The sequence below is a fragment of the Chiloscyllium plagiosum genome, unplaced genomic scaffold (genome assembly GCF_004010195.1).
Source record: "Chiloscyllium plagiosum isolate BGI_BamShark_2017 unplaced genomic scaffold, ASM401019v2 scaf_54, whole genome shotgun sequence".
In the NCBI taxonomy this organism is placed as follows: Eukaryota; Metazoa; Chordata; class Chondrichthyes; order Orectolobiformes; family Hemiscylliidae; genus Chiloscyllium; species Chiloscyllium plagiosum.
Genome location: NW_025215379.1, coordinates 241,628 through 258,634, shown reverse-complemented (window position 1 = coordinate 258,634; position 17,007 = coordinate 241,628). Strand labels below are relative to the sequence as shown.

Sequence of the window (17,007 nt, the reverse complement as noted above, 5' to 3'; positions counted from 1 at the left end):
CGGTATTGAGGAGGAATTTCTTCAACCAAAGGTTTCGAAATCTATGAAATTTCCTTCCCAGTAAAGTATTTGAGGCTACCTCGTTGAATGTTTTTAAAGCTCAGATAATGTTTTGAATAGTAGAGCTCTTGGGAGAGGGTGAGTAAGTGGAGCTGAGGCCTGGAAAACTTTTACCATGATTTTATTGAAGGCAGAGTGGGCTTGAAGGGCCAGATGGCTTGCTCCTGCTCCTGGTTGTAATGTTCTTATTGTTATAAATAATTTGGATGAGAACAGAGAGACATGGTTAGTAAGTCTGCGGATGACAGTAAAGGCAAAGTAGAATGAGGAAGGTTTTCTAAGATTACAGAAGGATCATAAACAATTAATGGTAGGACTTGGGATAGTGTTGCAGAATTGAGGGACCTAGGGGTTCAGATACATACTTTTTGTGTCACATATGGACAGGGTGATTCACAAGGCATTTAGTATGCTTGCCTTCATTGCTCATTCCTTGGGAATTCATGTTGAGGTTGTATAGGACATTGAGGCCACTTCTGGAGTGTCCAGTTCTGGTTGCCCTATTAGAGGAAGGATGTTATTAATCTGGAGAGGGTAGACAGGAGATTTATCGGGATGATACCAGGTATATAAACAAAGGCTTGATAGGCTGGGATGTTTTTCACTGGAGCGTAGGAGGTTGAGGGGTGACCTTTTATAGATGTTGATAAAATCATGAGGGCTATAGATGGGGTTAATGGTAGATGTATTTTCCCTGGGATGGGAGGTTTCAAGATGAGCATATTTTGAGGTGAATGAAAAGAGAACGTGTTAAGTAATTATTTTTGGTATCATAAGTGAAACTTTTCTGTTTGATACCAATGTTTTGCTTTATTCTGGATTAAAATTGCATACGTTTTAATGGTATAGTCACCCAGAACTAGACAGGAAGAAAGTAATTCTACCGTGAGTCTTGATTAAACATGCTATGTGGAGTTTGCACATTCTCCCTGTGTCTGCATGGGTTTCCTCTGGGTGCTCCGGTTTCCTCCCACAGTGCAAAGATGTGTTGGTTAGGTGAATTGGCCATGCTAAATTGCCCATAGTGTTAAGGGATGTGTGGGTTAGGTGCATCAGTCAGGGGTAAATGTAGGCGAATGGGTTTGGGTGGGGTACTCATTGGAGGATTGGTGTGGACTTGTTGGGCCGAAGGACCTGATTCCACACTAGGGATTCTAATCGTTCTAATCAGTGTTGTTTCAGATTACATCATGCTCCACTCGGTGCCCATGTGGGCACGAAATCTACTGTTATAACACTGAAATACAATAATACTTAAAAAATAAAAGTGCCACCAAAAGCAAAGTAATTGAATTATTAGTCCTATGCCAGAGCATTATATTAGTTGCAACACTTGTCACAGCATGTTGTAAGTCATTGTTACACTGACTCTCTAGCAACAATCCAAACTCCTTAAGATATCACTGAACTGAGAGGTAATTTATTTAACCAATCTTTCACAGATAACTTATCTTCTGCGTGTAGGAAAGGTTAGGTTAATGTCCATTGATTTTTCCCTTGCGGATTCCCAAAAAACACATCCCACAGTACTTCTATTAGTTTCTACATTTCCACTGGTCAGCAATAATTAGCTGATTTCAGGTCTCTTTTGCCTATAGGAAAGTTGAGAAACCTTGAAAAGGTTCAGAAAAGATTCAAAAGGGTTGAAGGGTTTGAGCTATAGAGAGAGGTTGAATAAATTTGGGCTGTTTTCCTGGAGCGACAGAGGCTGTGAGCGGTGACCTTTATGGAAGTTTATAAAATCTTAAGGGGCGTGGGATAAAGTAAATAGGCAAGGTATTTTCCCTGAGTTGGGGGAGTTCCGAACTTGAGGGCGGGGAAAGATTTAAAAGGGACCTCATGGGCAACCTATTCATGCAGAGGATTGTGCATGTTTGAAATGAGCTGCCAGAGGAAGTGGTGTAGGCTAGTATAATTACAACACTTAAGGCAATTGGATGGGTATAAGAATCGGAAGGATTTTGAGGGATATGGGCTGAGTGCTGGCAAATGGGACTAGGTCAGAGGTGGGGAACCTTTTCATGTTGGAAGGCCGCATTATGTTAGTTGTAATCTAATAAGGCCGCATCCAAGAAACTTCAATTATATGCTCTTCAGTCTGTGAGGATTATTTTGTTGAATTTTCTTTTACTCTCTGATATTTTAAATACATTCATTTTTAAGATTAAAATAAAAATAATAAAGGATGGAAAAAACATTAATAAAAAATAAAAGATTTGTTCTGCAAAATTTGGATTCATTCAAAAGGCCGTATACAATGGCCTAGAAGGCCACATGCGTGAAGTGAATGAGTTGGACCAAACAGTCTGTTTCCAGGCTGTCCATCTATGATTCTGAGCAGCATACCAATTATTTTTATTATGTAGACTATTTTAGTTTTTTATATTGGACATGCCTTTGTTTGCCGTTTCCATTCTGCTGAGTTACTTATTAGACAATGGTAAAGAGCTCGCCAAGAACTTGCCAAGATCTCTTTGGCTGAACTTCCTAAATCCACAAGCCTTTCCACCTTCAACAAAGTCAACAGTTTCCAAAACAGCCTAATGGTTTTACACATAGCAGAAGAATTAGAGGATATAAGCTGTGCCCCCTGCTGCCACCCCCACTTTACTAAACTGAATGGTCCAGGCTTTTGTTTAATGTCTGATCTGATTGTGGCTTTAACTTTACTCTCTTTCTTGTCAATAAGAAATCTATTGTGGCCTTGAATAAATGTCGACACTCGATCTCCATTTTTATGGGGAAGAGAATTACACAACCTAATAGAACATAGAACATAGAACAATACAGCACAGAACAGGCCCTTCGGCCCACGATGTTGTGCCGAACTTCTGACCTAGATTAAGTACCCATCCATGTACCTATCCAAATGCCGCTTAAAGGTCGCCAATGATTCCGACTCTACCACTCCCACGGGCAGCGCATTCCATGCCCCCACCACTCTCTGGGTAAAGAACCCACCCCTGACATCTTTTACTGACCCACCCTTCGATTCCCTCTTCCAAGTCATTAATAAAATTTACAAACAGCAGAGGACCCAGAACTGATCCCTGCGGAACTCCATTTGTAACTGGGCTCCAGGCTGAATATTTACCATCTACCACCACTCTCTGCCTTCGACCGGTTAGCCAGTTTTCTATCCAATTGGCCATATTTCCCTCTATCCCATGCCTCCTGACTTTCCGCATAAGCCTACCATGGGGAACCTTATCAACTGCCTTACTAAAATCCATGTACACTACATCCACTGCTCTACCCTCTTCCACATGCTTGGTCACCTCCTCGAAGAATTCAATAAGACTTGTACGGCAAGTCCTACCCTTCACAAATCCGTGCTGGCTGTCCCTAATCAAGCAGTGTCTTTCCAGATACTCATAAATCCTATCCCTCAGTACCCTTTCCATTACTTTGCCTACCACAGAAGTAAGACTAACAGGTCTGTAATTCCCGGGGTTATCCCTATTCCCTTTTTTGAACTGGGGCACAACATTCGCTACTCTCCAGTCCCCTGGTACCACCCCCGTTGCCAGTGAAGACGAGAAGATCATTGCCAACGGTACTGCAATTTCCTCTCTTGCTTCCCACATAATCCTAGGATATATCCCGTCAGGCCCGGGGGACTTGTCTATCCTCAAGTTGTTCAAAATTTCCAACACATCTTCCTTCCTAACAGGTATCTCTTCTAGCTTACCAGTCCATTTCACACTCTCCTCTTCTCCAATACGGTCCCTCTCGTTCGTAAATACTGTAGAGAAGTACTTGTTCAAGACCTCTCCTATCTCTTCCGACTCAATACACAGTCTCCCACTACTGTCCTTGATCGGACCTACCCTCGTTCTCGTGATTCTCAGGTTTCTCACATACGCATAAAATGCCTTGGGGTTATGCTTGATCCTATCCGCCAACGATTTTTCATGCCCTCTCTTAGCTCTCCTAATCCCTTTCTTCAGGTCCCTTCTGGCTATCCTGTATCCCTCCACTGCTCTGTCTGAATCCTGTTTCCTCAACCTTATGTAAGCCTCCTTCTTCCTCTTTACCAGACATTCAACCTCTCTCGTCAACCAGACACACTCCTCCCCTTGGAAAGGGAGGAAAGAAATTTCAGACTCTGATTTTAATACTCTACCTTCTGATTATAGGTTTTTGCAGAAGGAACGTACATCCTGTCAGCACCTACTCTAAAATCCCTGTACATTCAACAAAGTCAACACTTATTCTTCCAAACTAATGGGTATAGAGCCATCTTGCTCAACCTTTTCCTTGTCAGATATTCTCCACAGGAAATATCTGAATGACCTTTTGTCTGAACGCACTATATCCTTCTGTAAGGAAACCACAACATTACAGTGTACTTGGGTGCTGTCAAAAGCAGCTGTTGCAATACTTCCACAATCCTATTTCCTCTTGTATTAAATTCCACCATTCTATTTAACTTCCAAGTCAATTCCTGGAACTCTTGGCAGATGGTGATGTAATGATAATGTGACTGGACTAGTAACCAGAACTCAAGAATAATGTTCTGGGGGCATGAATTTGAATCCCACCATGGCAGAAGGTGAAACTTGAATTCACTAAAATCTAGCATATTGACAGCCATGTCCTTCCTTGGTCTGGTCTGCGACTGACTCCAGGTCCACGGCAATGTAGTTAACTCATAGCTCTCTGAAATTGCCAGCAAGCCACTCAATTCAAGGGCACTTGGGGATTAGCAATAAACGTTGGCCTTACCAGCAATGCCCAGATCCTATGAATAAATTTAAAGAAAACCAAATTCTAACTCTATGATTCATGTAGGATACCCAATCTATCTACTGTATCTTCCCATTCAAAAAATATATTGCTTTATGCTCTGCCTGCCAAAGTGGTCAAGCTTACATTAGTCCATATGTGTTTACTTCAACTGTGCTTACTCACTCAATATATATATAAAACCTTTTTGAAGACTTTTTTTCTGCACACCATAATTTGCTTTCATACCCATCTTTGTCATCAGAAATTTAGTGAAGACTTTCAGTACCCTCCCCTCCTAAATCATTTGCATAAATTGTAAATAGAAGAGGCACTGCTGCTGGCCTTACTAAGCTGGAAACTACCCAATTATTGTACGCTCTGCTTTTAAGTATGGATAAAGATTTAGTTAGTTAAATGTTGCCCCTTACACCATAAGCTCTTGTGTATTGGGCTAATCGATGTTTACTGGAAATTGTGACATTTCCAGGTTTTCCGTTTTCCTTCTTCCACCTTGTTAATTCCTCAAGGGCACTTATTAACTAAAAACTCATGTTTCCAAAGGCATGTTGTCACTCACTGATCACATTGATTTCCTACATATCTTCCACACCCCTTTACTCAACTATAGATTTTAACATTTTCCCTATGGCAGATATTAGGTTATCTGACTCACTTAATTGAAAAGCACAGGTGTAACAATGCTATTCCATCTGCTGAGACCTTTCCAGATTTTGGCAGGTTATGGAAGATTCCAACCAATTGAGGTACCAACTTTGTCGCCATTTCTTTTAAAACCCTAGGATGCAATCAATCAGGTCCATAGGACCTATCAGCATTTTGTTCTAAAAATTTTTCTAGTACCTTTTTTCTCTGATTTATATTAAGCTCCTCTATCCCTTTAATCTTTTTGATTTTCAGCTGATATTGGCATGTCTTTTTGTGTATTATGCAGTGAGGACAGACACAATGGCTGTTGAACAGTTCTGCGTTTTCCTTGTTTCCCATTATTAATTCCTCCAGCTCTCCCTCTCCAGGAACAATGCTCAATTTAATTGCTCTCTTCCTTTTCAAATAGCAGAAACTCATTCCTTTTCTTATATTTCTAGGTAAATGTTTTGTACTATTTTTCTCATTTTTTTTAAGCTATTCTTTGCTAATTTCTAAATTGACTTAACTGTAAATTGTAAAAATAACACTCATTAGTCTTTGCATTATATGCTTTTTATGATTTAATATATCTTCAACTTGACCATTAAAATTGCTATTTTTCTCCATTTTACTAAATGGAATATTCTTTGAAAACTAAGAAATAGCTCATTAAATGTCTTCTACTGCTTCTCTATTGTCCTACATTTTAAAGATATTTTCTCGGTTCAGTTAAGACAGGTCTGTCTTCATGCCCTTGTAATTGGACTTAAGTTTAAATGGTAGTCTTACATTCTCATCTCACCATCCAACTGGATGTGAAATTCATAATTTTATGATGCCCATTGCCTAGACGTGTTTTCATGCAGGGGTCACTTAGTCCTGCTTCATTGCAAATGGCCATGTTTTTCATAACTTGCTGACTGGTTGACAGAAAAATACACTCCTTTAAGATATTTTCCTACATTTAATCGGTGAACCCACATACTTTGACTCCCAATCTGATTTGTGTAGTATGAAGATCAAAATCATCTATGGTTATTGCAGTATTTTTCTTGGAAGCTCGCATGTTCCTTCCTGTTCACTCTGTCTAGAGTGCAGTGTGTTTATAAACTATTCCCACAAGTCAGTTCCCATCTTTTTTTTCAGTATTTTTTTTCAGTACCCAAATTAAGTCTAAAATCATCTCCCATTCTTGAATTAGAGTTATCTCAGTATCTAGCTTGCTGTCCTTCTGAAATGCCAAATACTTATGAACATTTAGGTCTAGCCTTGATCAACTTGCAAACTTGAGTCACAAATATTTCCGTTTTGTTTTGTATTCTGCTCACATTGAGATACTGAACTCCTAATTTAATTTGTTTTAACCATTGTTGCATCTCTAGCCATAACAGCTAGAGCAGGTTTTGTTGTGTCCTTTTGATTTAAAGTTTGATTTTCGTTATCCATATTGTTAATCTGCTCTGTTGCTTTTTTTTGTCCACACCTGTAACTGGCTAGTTTTTTGACTTAAAAAAATTGAGTTGTAAATGAATCTGTAGAGCTGTACTTTGAAAGCTGATTATGGGAATAACCTTTAGTCTGCCAGAGCAAACAGAGTGTATGAAATGGTTGAAAGGAAGTTTGAGGAATGGAAAAATATTAATAAAATAAACTGAACTGCTCAGTTCCAAAGAGGAATGATATCAAACTTGAAATGTTAACTGTTTTTCTCTGCATGGATGCTGGCAAACTTGAGTTTCTCCAGAAACTTGATTTTGTTTCAAATCTCCAGCATCCACAGCAATTTTGCTTTCAATTTAACTGCTCTTGTTTATTACAGGATTATGTTTTGCTGATGCAATCTGTTTTGAAAGATAACAGCATTTCTCTCAAAGCTTCAGCAACTTATATGCTCAACCCTTTTTGTATGCATGTGTATTTATCTTAAAAATAAAATTCAAAACTAAAACTAAAAAGCTTTGGAGACAGAAGTATTGCAAGATGCAGTTTTATGAAGTGACTATGCTACTGTAAATCAAGGTCTTAATTTGAGATTTTTCCTTTTACATTCCTATAATTCAGATTAACTTTTACGAAGAACCAAATTCTCTTGGGTTCCTGTAACTATTTTTACAAAGAGATTAACATGATTAGAATGCTCTTGAGCTATGAAGCTATGAATATTAAAAAAAGGTGTCCTTCACAGAGGACATTGCAGATTAAAATGCCATAATTTGTGCTGTGATCTGGTTTGTTGGCACTTTGTGTTCAAAAAGTTATTAGCAAAATACTGCCCTGATTTTCTGAAAATTGGTGTTTCTTTTCAATATATTTTGTATTATATTTGTCGTTGTAACATTTTTACAATGTAAACTTGTGAAATTTTTAGTTTGTTGGCGTTGCCTTTCAGGTACCATTCATCTTGTCAGAAATCCAATCGTGGCTGTCAGAGAGGGGCTATTATATGCAGATTGAGATACTGTTAGTTCCTGACAGAAAATAATCTGAAATTATCTTAATCCTGAGAGAGATGCTTATTTGTGTAACCTCTTGGACCCAGTAAGGTTAGTTATGAGTGCTGAATAAAAATTAGTCTTCATTTAACTCTAAGCCCAGAGGGAACTCTTTTCTTACATGATTACCAGTATGAACTTCGCTATGTTGGACTATAAATACCTCTTTGAATCTGAAGAGACCAGCTAATGGAAGGAAAGTAGCACATTTCATCTGTAGAATAATAGGATGTATATGACCTGCTCAAGAAGAGACATTTTTGAACTGAGCTGCCTGCACTTCTTTGTAACTGTCAGTTTATAAGCTCTTGTACACTTAATAGTTACAAGTGCCGAATATTGTGCTGAAAATCTGAAATAAAGTTTTGTAAATCCTTTCAGTAAAGTAGCATTTTGGAGAGAGAACTAAAGTTAATTTGTATTGATATTTTTGTTAGGAACAGAAGTTGAAACTTTGTATGGGATTGTTAGTGGATATTTAAGTTAGTGCTTGTGGCTGCAATTTAAAGATTGTGACCAGAGTGGCACCATAGTCATTGCATTTGAAAGAAAATTATTGGTTTGAGTACTAAAGTGACTATTTCAGATGTATGAGTAGAATGGGTAATTTAGTTTGTTGGCTTGCCAGCATGTCAAAAAAAGGTTGTTTTTTTTTTTCTGAGCCTGTTTATGCTAATTGATAATGCTGTGAAGATGCTTGTGCAGAGTCAGAAATGCTGTTTCCACCAATAAAGAAATACTTGGAATCCCAAGAAGGCAGATTTTGGTGTATGTAATTTGCATCAATCATTTAATCTTTAAAGACCGTTGCTCCTTTGAGTTATGAAAGGATTGCTTTATTTATTTAATCAGAATGCATTCTTAAAATTAAACAAATTTAGTGTGTGACCATATCACTGCAAATCTATTATTGCCATTCTACTTATTTCAACCTTCCAAAACAGTTATTTTGTCCCCTTGTGTAGATTTTTAAAAACACAATGTATATTTGAAATTTTACTGAATGCTGCAGAGAGATGTCATGTCCACCTGAATCCAGAGACTTCATACATCAGGTCTCAAGAGATTGCTAAATTGAAGTAGTAGATACATTCGTGTCAACATTGAACTTTATTGACTCAATTATATAGTTGGTTTTAGTCATGGAGGCAACTACATATGAGTTTTGTTAGATTAATGGATTTGTATTAAATAAATCCAAAAGTATTTTGATCACTGTTTTATTTTATAGGGGCACAGCAAGTCGATTCAGGCCTTGACTGTTCACACCAGCGATGAGAGGCGCTCTATCTACTCAGGCAGCCATGATGGCCATATCAATATCCTTTTTAACGCGCTTAACGATGTTTGTCAGCTTGGTCAATGCTTTAGTTAGAGTTTGGTACTTCGGATAACTTAGAAGATATTAGACAAAATGATTCAGCTGCTTTATTTCTTCAGATTCTTCCATCTTTATATTTTTAAGAAACATAATCTATGTTTATTGGTTAAGAGTTTGTATCTCAGTAATTGGGACAGCCTTGGGCTGGGACCCTTGTCAAACTGTAGCATTTACCAGACCAGGGAGTTCACCTGTCAGGGTCCACACAGGAGTTTTAACCAAGTTTTAAATAGTACACCCACAACGTAAAATGAGATGAAAAGCAGACATTTTAATGAATATGGATTATCTCTTTACCTGTCATTACAACTCCAGGTATCCAAAAGTGCTGTGATTTCTTTGGAAAATCAGAAGTATTGCTGTTCAAAACATGCTAGAGTGCCAGCTTTGTCACTGTTGTACTTTGATGCAAAAGCAAAGTACTACAGGTGTTGGAAATATTCTAATGTAGCAGCATACAAGTTAATGTTACAAAGGTTGGTGACCTTTAGTTGGAATTGTTGTTCATCAACCTTTCAGTTTCTTACTTCAGTCATTGCCTGGTTAGTGAAGTATTTCTCGTATTTTCTTTAATTAACACAATTTTTCTTGCCTTTAACACTAAAATATAGCAGTTTGTGGGCCATTAGACATTGGAACTATTTGAAGAAACTGAGGTTTTTGAAAGGAGCCAGATTTAAGAAGGAAAATGCCTCTTTGCCTGCTGTCATCCCATTTAGTCTTTAATTTCTGATTTGGTATTTTATTATATTTTGACAATCTAGTAACACTTATTTTTGTTCCCTTCTATGCCAAAGCACAAGGTTTATGGCCCCACATAAGTGTAATTAAAATACTAGCCTTCCTAAAGTTATAGACATGGTAATATGAATTTAATTGATTTTATGCATACTTTTTTTTGGGAAAGATTTGATTTATTTTTATTTCATCAATCTCCGAATCGAGTTAGCTTTAGCTCAATGTGCCATTTTAAAATTTATTACAATCTTCAAAAAATGATCCTCATTGCTTTATCTTTTGGTTGTCTTTAATTGTTACTGTTTTCATGAGTAGCTTTTCAATTTTCTGTAAGGTAACACAATTTATTATAAAGATATTATTTTAATGGTTTCAAGTGTTCATTATTCTGTCATGCATACCCATGCTGGTCATTCTTTCAATATATAATTATACAAGACGCGAACCAACAATCTTAACAATAGGACTCTGTCATCTGAAAAGTTGAACGATGCAGATACTAGAAATTTTAAACCAAAACACCCAGTGCTGGAATTACTTAATGTCAGTGACTTCATGTTAACTTTTTCTCTTTCTTTCTCTTGCTCTATCTTTCTTTTCAAAGATACTGACTGAACTGAGTAATTTTAGCTTTTTTTGCTCTTTTATCCTTGTAGTCAGGACTGAACATATTTCACAAGTTTTCTTTTTCCTTTCTGAAGGGAGATTTTAAAAATGTTCTTGAACTAGTGACACGCCATGTTGTTAAAAACAATGCTTTGCCCTGACTAAGGTCTAGAAAAGACCAGGCTTTAGTGGCTAAGGGCTTGATAAGCAAGTTCCCCTTCACTGCCAGACCTTATTCATAGGCATTGGTTAGGTGACTATATTTTTATTCTTTTCTGCATGACTAGACAGTAGGATGTCTGTACTTCGGATTCCTTCACTGATAAGTGCTTTGTTAGTTGGCCAATCAATAATGGCATCTATTTCTTCCATCCTCATCCCATCTGAATCTTGAATATGTTTTCAAGGCCTGCAACATATGGCTTTTTATCAAACACTTTTAAAATGCAGCACTTGAATACTGCTTATGACCAAATCCCTTTACTTGTTAAAGATAATCAAATGTAAAGTAGTTGTTTGTGTTCCATTGAATACATATTGTTTGTAAAAACAAAAATCCATACATTCAGCAATACTTGGACCCAATCCAGAGACACTACGCTTAAATAGTACCGCTCCATTCAGTTGTGTCACATGCAAGTTTTGAATGTATTTGGCAAAATTTCTGTTTTGCATTTCCTTGACTAATAAGATTTCACCTGTTTGGAATGCTACAGCTGGAGAGAATGATACTTTCGCAGGGACAGGACATACAAACCAAGTGTCATGTATAGTGGCCAATGACTCAAATGAGATTGTCACTTGTAGTATGGATGATACTGTGCGCTTCACATGTTTGTGCTCAAAAGAATACAAGTAAGACTCTGTTTGCATTGCACATGTTTTAATGTTGTCTTCTATATTTCCTTAAATTTTAATGGGTGATCTCCTTTTATAACTCAAGAACGCCCATTAACAATGCTTGCAGTTGGTTAACACCCCTAACATAGACTTTGGGATTGGCAAATCATCTTTCAGTCAAATAAGCTGTCATATCGTATGAACAGTCTGATGCAGGTAAGGGAGGAGAATGGAGTTGTACCAAAGGAGTGGGAGATTGTGATTGGAGCCAATATAATAACTTTAACCTTTCTCATACTTAGTAAAAGGAGGCTTGGGATTTAGCAAACACAGTAGATTGAATCAAGCAGTCAGACCTCCCTGCCAGTGCAGGAGTCAGCGTGGTAAATGCAGAAACTGGCCTCATTGGTATGCATAATGTCATGAATAGCACGTAAAAGGGAGGCAGTTATGGGTGAATATTTTGGATCTAGGGTCTACAGGTCACAGATGAGGGGAGGCCACAGGTGGAAATTTCTAAAAGGGTTCACTAAGCTGGATAAAAGATGAGCTCTTGGAGGTGAGTAACGTAGGTCACTATTTCAAAGTCTACAGAGGACTTCAGGAATGATAATGCACCTTTAGTTACTCAAAGTATGTGTTACTTAACATTTTCCTGTTAAGTGTGAGAGCAACTCATAGTATTTGAACCTGTTTTTTAAAACCCATACAACTGCCCTTGGAATCCCAAAACAGCATTCCTAACAAGAGATAAGGCAAATTACATGAGGCAAATCAAGCCAAATGTGTGGTGAGATTGTTAGTAAAATGCTTTTAATACATCTTCTTGGACATGTTTTGGTGATGCTTTATTACATAATGATATTATTGAAGCAGGTGGGACATGGGTCTTCCAGCACAAAAGTAAATGAGCTTATTTATATGCCTGTAGAATGCCACATAGTGAAGTATTAAATCAATCAACAATCAACATAAATTTGACACAAATGTGCAATTTTGGAATATATTGGAAAGCTAGTCGAAAGTGAGGACTGCAGATGCTGGAGGTCAGAGTCTAGATTAGAGTGGTGCTAGAAAAGCACAACAGGTCAGGCAGCATCCGAGGAGTAGGAAAATCGACATTTCAGGCAAAAGCCCTTCTTCAGGAATTGGAAAGCTGCTGGCTTCCAGTTGTATCACCGTTCTGGGCGTAACTCTACTATGGCCAGTCTGGGCTGCCTTGTCACCTGCAAAGATTAGTGTCAGAGCAAAAGGTGATGCCATCATCTTGAGTGGACAGCAATTTCTTGCATGTTGCTGCCATCACACTCTGGAGTATACCTCTGTGATTGAAATAGTGAAAGAAGAAGGAAGAATGGAAATTGGAGAGCTCCTTTCAATCAGGGATTTAAGTAACTCCGCTAAATGCAATATCACAATTCCCTATTAGTCTTCACTATCATCTTGATTTTGCTCCTCTGATCAACCAGGTTTTACTGTTTGGCTATTTGAAAGACAAAAGGGTAGGGTTGTGGTCTGGACGTGATAAGTGCTTTGACCATGACGAGCTTGTAAATCAGAAGCATACATTGGATAGTGGTGAAGTATGGATAGAGAGAGAGGATAAAGTATGATGATGCCGTTATGTTTCGCTTTAACCACTTTGCTGGTCAAGGCCTCACTAAATAATTTTTCTGACATTATCTGCTATTGCTGTCTTCATGGGAGTTACAATGTTAATTTGTTAACATCTACCTCCAATTCTGTGGCACCTATTCCTCAAAGAGGAAAATGTTATTTTGTTCTGATAAATTATTTTTAATAATGTCTATTGCTATAATAATTCCACTCCCTCAATCATTATTTCTTTAGATGTTCTTTTGCTTGTTTGTTGCACTGGGGAATTCAAGGCCTTTTTCCTGATGAAGGACTTTTGCCTGAAACGTCAATTTTCCTTCTCCTTAGATGCTGTCTGACCTGCGCTTTTCCAGCATCACTATAACCTTAACTCTAATCTCCAGCCATCTGCAGTGCCCACTTCTGCCTAATTCAAGGAGAAGTACAACACAGGAACAAACTTCTGTTCCCTCCCTATTCATGTAACCATCCAGATGCCTGTTAAATGTCATCAGCATGTCTACTTCCACCAACTCTTCTAGCAGTGTGTTCCTGGCTCCTGTCGCTCTCTGCTTGAAAATCTTCCCTCGTACATCTCCCTTCAACTTTCCCCCTTGTAATCTCTCCTCAAGTGCCACAATGCATCCTCCAAGGATGTTAGAACCTAAGCTCTTCTAGGGGAAATCAATCACAGTTACTTAAATATAAGTGGAGACTTGTGTGCCAGTCCGTAAGACATAGCTTATCAAATTGTGGCCTGTATGCCACTTTTGCTTGTACTTCATAATTGTTGGCTTTCTTGTTGTTCCAAAATCAGTAACCGAATACCTCCCCTTTTTCCCTTCATCTATCACGTTGACTGAGGCCTTAAATTCTCCTTTCAGATGCAATAGCAATTTACTTGCATGCTTTTCGATTTAACATACTGCAATCACTGCTCTGTGTGGTCTGTTACATTGGAGAGACCAAAAACAAACAGGCTGGGTGACTCTGAGAATGCTACTATTTGACCACATGATTCCATAATGCAGTCAGCTATAATTTTAGTTCTCTGCCATTCTCCTTCTCTGACATTTGTCTTTCCAATGAAACTCAATTCATGATTCAGGAACAACACTTTTCCACTGCGCAGTTTGCAGTCTTCTGAATTGACCATGGAGACTATCTTGGTAATTTCACTTTTTTTCTTTCTTTTTTCCTTTCGCACAGCTATCCTGACATTTTTGCATCCACCGGGCACTTTTTTAAAAAGTCCCTTTGTTTGTCTAATATCACTCTTTTTAGCCCATTTTTGCATAAAAATCTTATTTCTATTTCATCTCTACTACTCCATGTCCTAGCACAGATTTTGTTTTGTTCGTTTCACACACGTGCACCCCTTTTTACTTACTGAAATTGATTACATTTCTTAGATTTTCCAGATCTGATGAAATGTCATCGACCTAAAACTTGAATTCTTCCTTTGTCCATAAATGTTGCCAGTTTTGCTGAGCATTTGTTTGTATTTTGGCTTTATATTATGCTAACCATTCGGGACTTATAGCTGATGCGTCTAGGAAATCAGTAGCATAGTCAGTATTGAATGAATACTGAAATTGTTGAAAGGGAGCACAAAGCATAAAGTGAAATGCTGACTGCATTGCAATCAATGGGCATTGTTCATTGCTTATCATGATCCTTGTGCTAATGTTTTTCCTGTTTTTTTGTTTGGAGAAGTTATTGAATTTTGTCCCCAAGGATTTAACTTGTGGCATTATTCCCAAGCTTACATGGATCAGAATATAGGAGCGAATTGGTTATGTCAAACTTAAATAGATTAGATTAGATTACAGTGTGGAAACAGGCTCTTCGGCCCAACAAGTCCACACCGCCCCGCCGAAGCGCAACCCACCCATACCCCTACATTTACCCCTTACCTAATATTACGGGCAATTTAGCATGGCCAATTCACCTAACCTGCACAACTTTGGACTGAGAGAGGAAACCGGAGCACCCGGAGGAAGCCCACGCAGACACTGGGAGAATGTGCAAACTCCACACAGTCAGTCACCTGAGGCGGGAATTGAACCCGGGTCTCTGGCACTGTGAGGCAGCAGTGCTAATCACTCTGCCACAGTGCCGCCCATAAAACACTAGTTTGGCCTCAATTTGTATTTTCCATTTATCACAGAGTAAAGAAATGAAGACATTATGAAGAGAATGAGAATGATCCCAATGATGAGATTTTTCAGTCACATAGATAAGAGAAGTAGAGATTTTCTCTTGTTGCAGAGAAGCTTGAGAGGAGATTTGATTGATGTTTCAAAATGATGAATATTCTGGACACAGAAAATTGGGGAAAAAGCTTTTTTCATTAGTAGAAGGATAGAATACCAGGAAACAGATTTTCAGATGATTGGAAAAAGGAACAGTGGAGATATAGATGAAACCGCAGCAGGCCCTAAAATCTGGAATGTGTCACCTGATATTGTGATGGTGGAAGAATCAAGGCATTCAAGAAAAAAATGAATTACCTCAAAGAATATTCTAGTTTTGGGATAGAGTGGGAATGGCACTTGAGTAGGTGATGGTATAATTGTTGGGCTGTTAAACCAGATACCTAGGTAAAGTTCTGGGAACCTAGGTTCAAATCCTGCCATGGCAAATGGAAGAATTTGAATTCAACACAAATCTGGAATTACCAGTCTGATGGTGACCATGAATCCATTACTAATTGCTAGAAAAGCCCATTTGATTTATTAATTTCCTTTTAGGGAAGGAAACCGCCATTTTTATCTCATCTGGACTACTTGTGACTCCAGACCTATAGTAATGTGGTTGAATCTTAACTACCCACTGAATAGACAATAAATGCTAGCCCAACCAGTGATGCTGTCATCATGTGAATTACTCATTGAGAGCTGAACAGTTGCAATAGTCCAAATTGTCGCCTCCCTGCGCTGTAATGGTTCTGTGATTTTTATGTCTAATGTTAAGTTTTATGGACTAGGCCAGACCACTGGAAACACTCTTGAGCAAGCAGCCCAGACCATAACTTTGCAGTTTATCTCAGTAAATGTACAGTGAAAATTACCCGGAGTAAATTAGCGAGGCTGACTACTGGGTTTTAAAACAGACAAAAATGTATTCACAAAATTACACAAAGAACAGAATAAAGAACCCTTACAGAACTCAGTCTATCCAAACTTGACTTAATTATGCTGTTCTGAATATATACAACAATCCCAATAAGCAAACCCCCTTAAAACATAGTTTAAAAGAAAGGAACAGATGCTTACAGGTTGAAGTTAGAAGGGCAGAAAGAGTTTAGCAAACTGTTTCCCCACAGCTCACTGTTGAACTCCTAAGTAGTTCTGGACTGAACTGAACTGCCAGGGAGCTGACCACTCCCCTTTCATTGTACAGGTCACTTCTACAACATGACCACTTTGGCCTGAAATCTCATAGTTTACATATAAACAAAAAGGCCTCTCAAAAATCCTTTTCATCTGTGTACCAAACTAGTCTAATCAGAGCCCGACCCTTCATTAAAAAATCAAAGACACATATCCTTGAAAAGGAACAACTTTTAGAAAAAACCTTTGTGACAACAGTATTTTTCTATATGTTCTAGAAACATAATATTCGTACTGAATATCTTTTGTTTTTGTAGACCTGAAAATGCAGTGAAGATGGATAATCAACCTAAGAATGTAGCAGTTGGTCCTGGTGGCTACGTGGTGGTTATTTGCATTGAGCAGGTAATTTTTTTTTAAATTACCTACAATGGATATTATGTGACTTCACACCTGATATGTGTAATGGCATATTTTTTAAAGATTGATCAGATTTGCTTTAAGTGCTTGGAATGTATAGCATCTCATTGTGCTTAAGTGGGAACTTTCATTTTTATTTCTAAGTATAAGACTGAAATTT

At 38.0% G+C, this 17,007-nt stretch overlaps 1 protein-coding gene across 1 annotated transcript in view; it reads left to right on the top strand.

Moving 5' to 3' along the window:
* wdr1 (WD repeat domain 1) overlaps positions 1–17,007 on the top strand; it is a gene marked incomplete at its 5' end in the record, with an annotated part of 42,367 nt that overhangs the window by 14,139 nt on the left and 11,221 nt on the right. Inside the window, 3 exons of the mRNA XM_043686859.1 lie at positions 9,163–9,250; positions 11,355–11,511; positions 16,745–16,832. Coding sequence (XP_043542794.1) covers positions 9,163–9,250; positions 11,355–11,511; positions 16,745–16,832 — 333 coding nt within the window. The remainder of the gene's footprint in view (positions 1–9,162; positions 9,251–11,354; positions 11,512–16,744; positions 16,833–17,007) is intronic.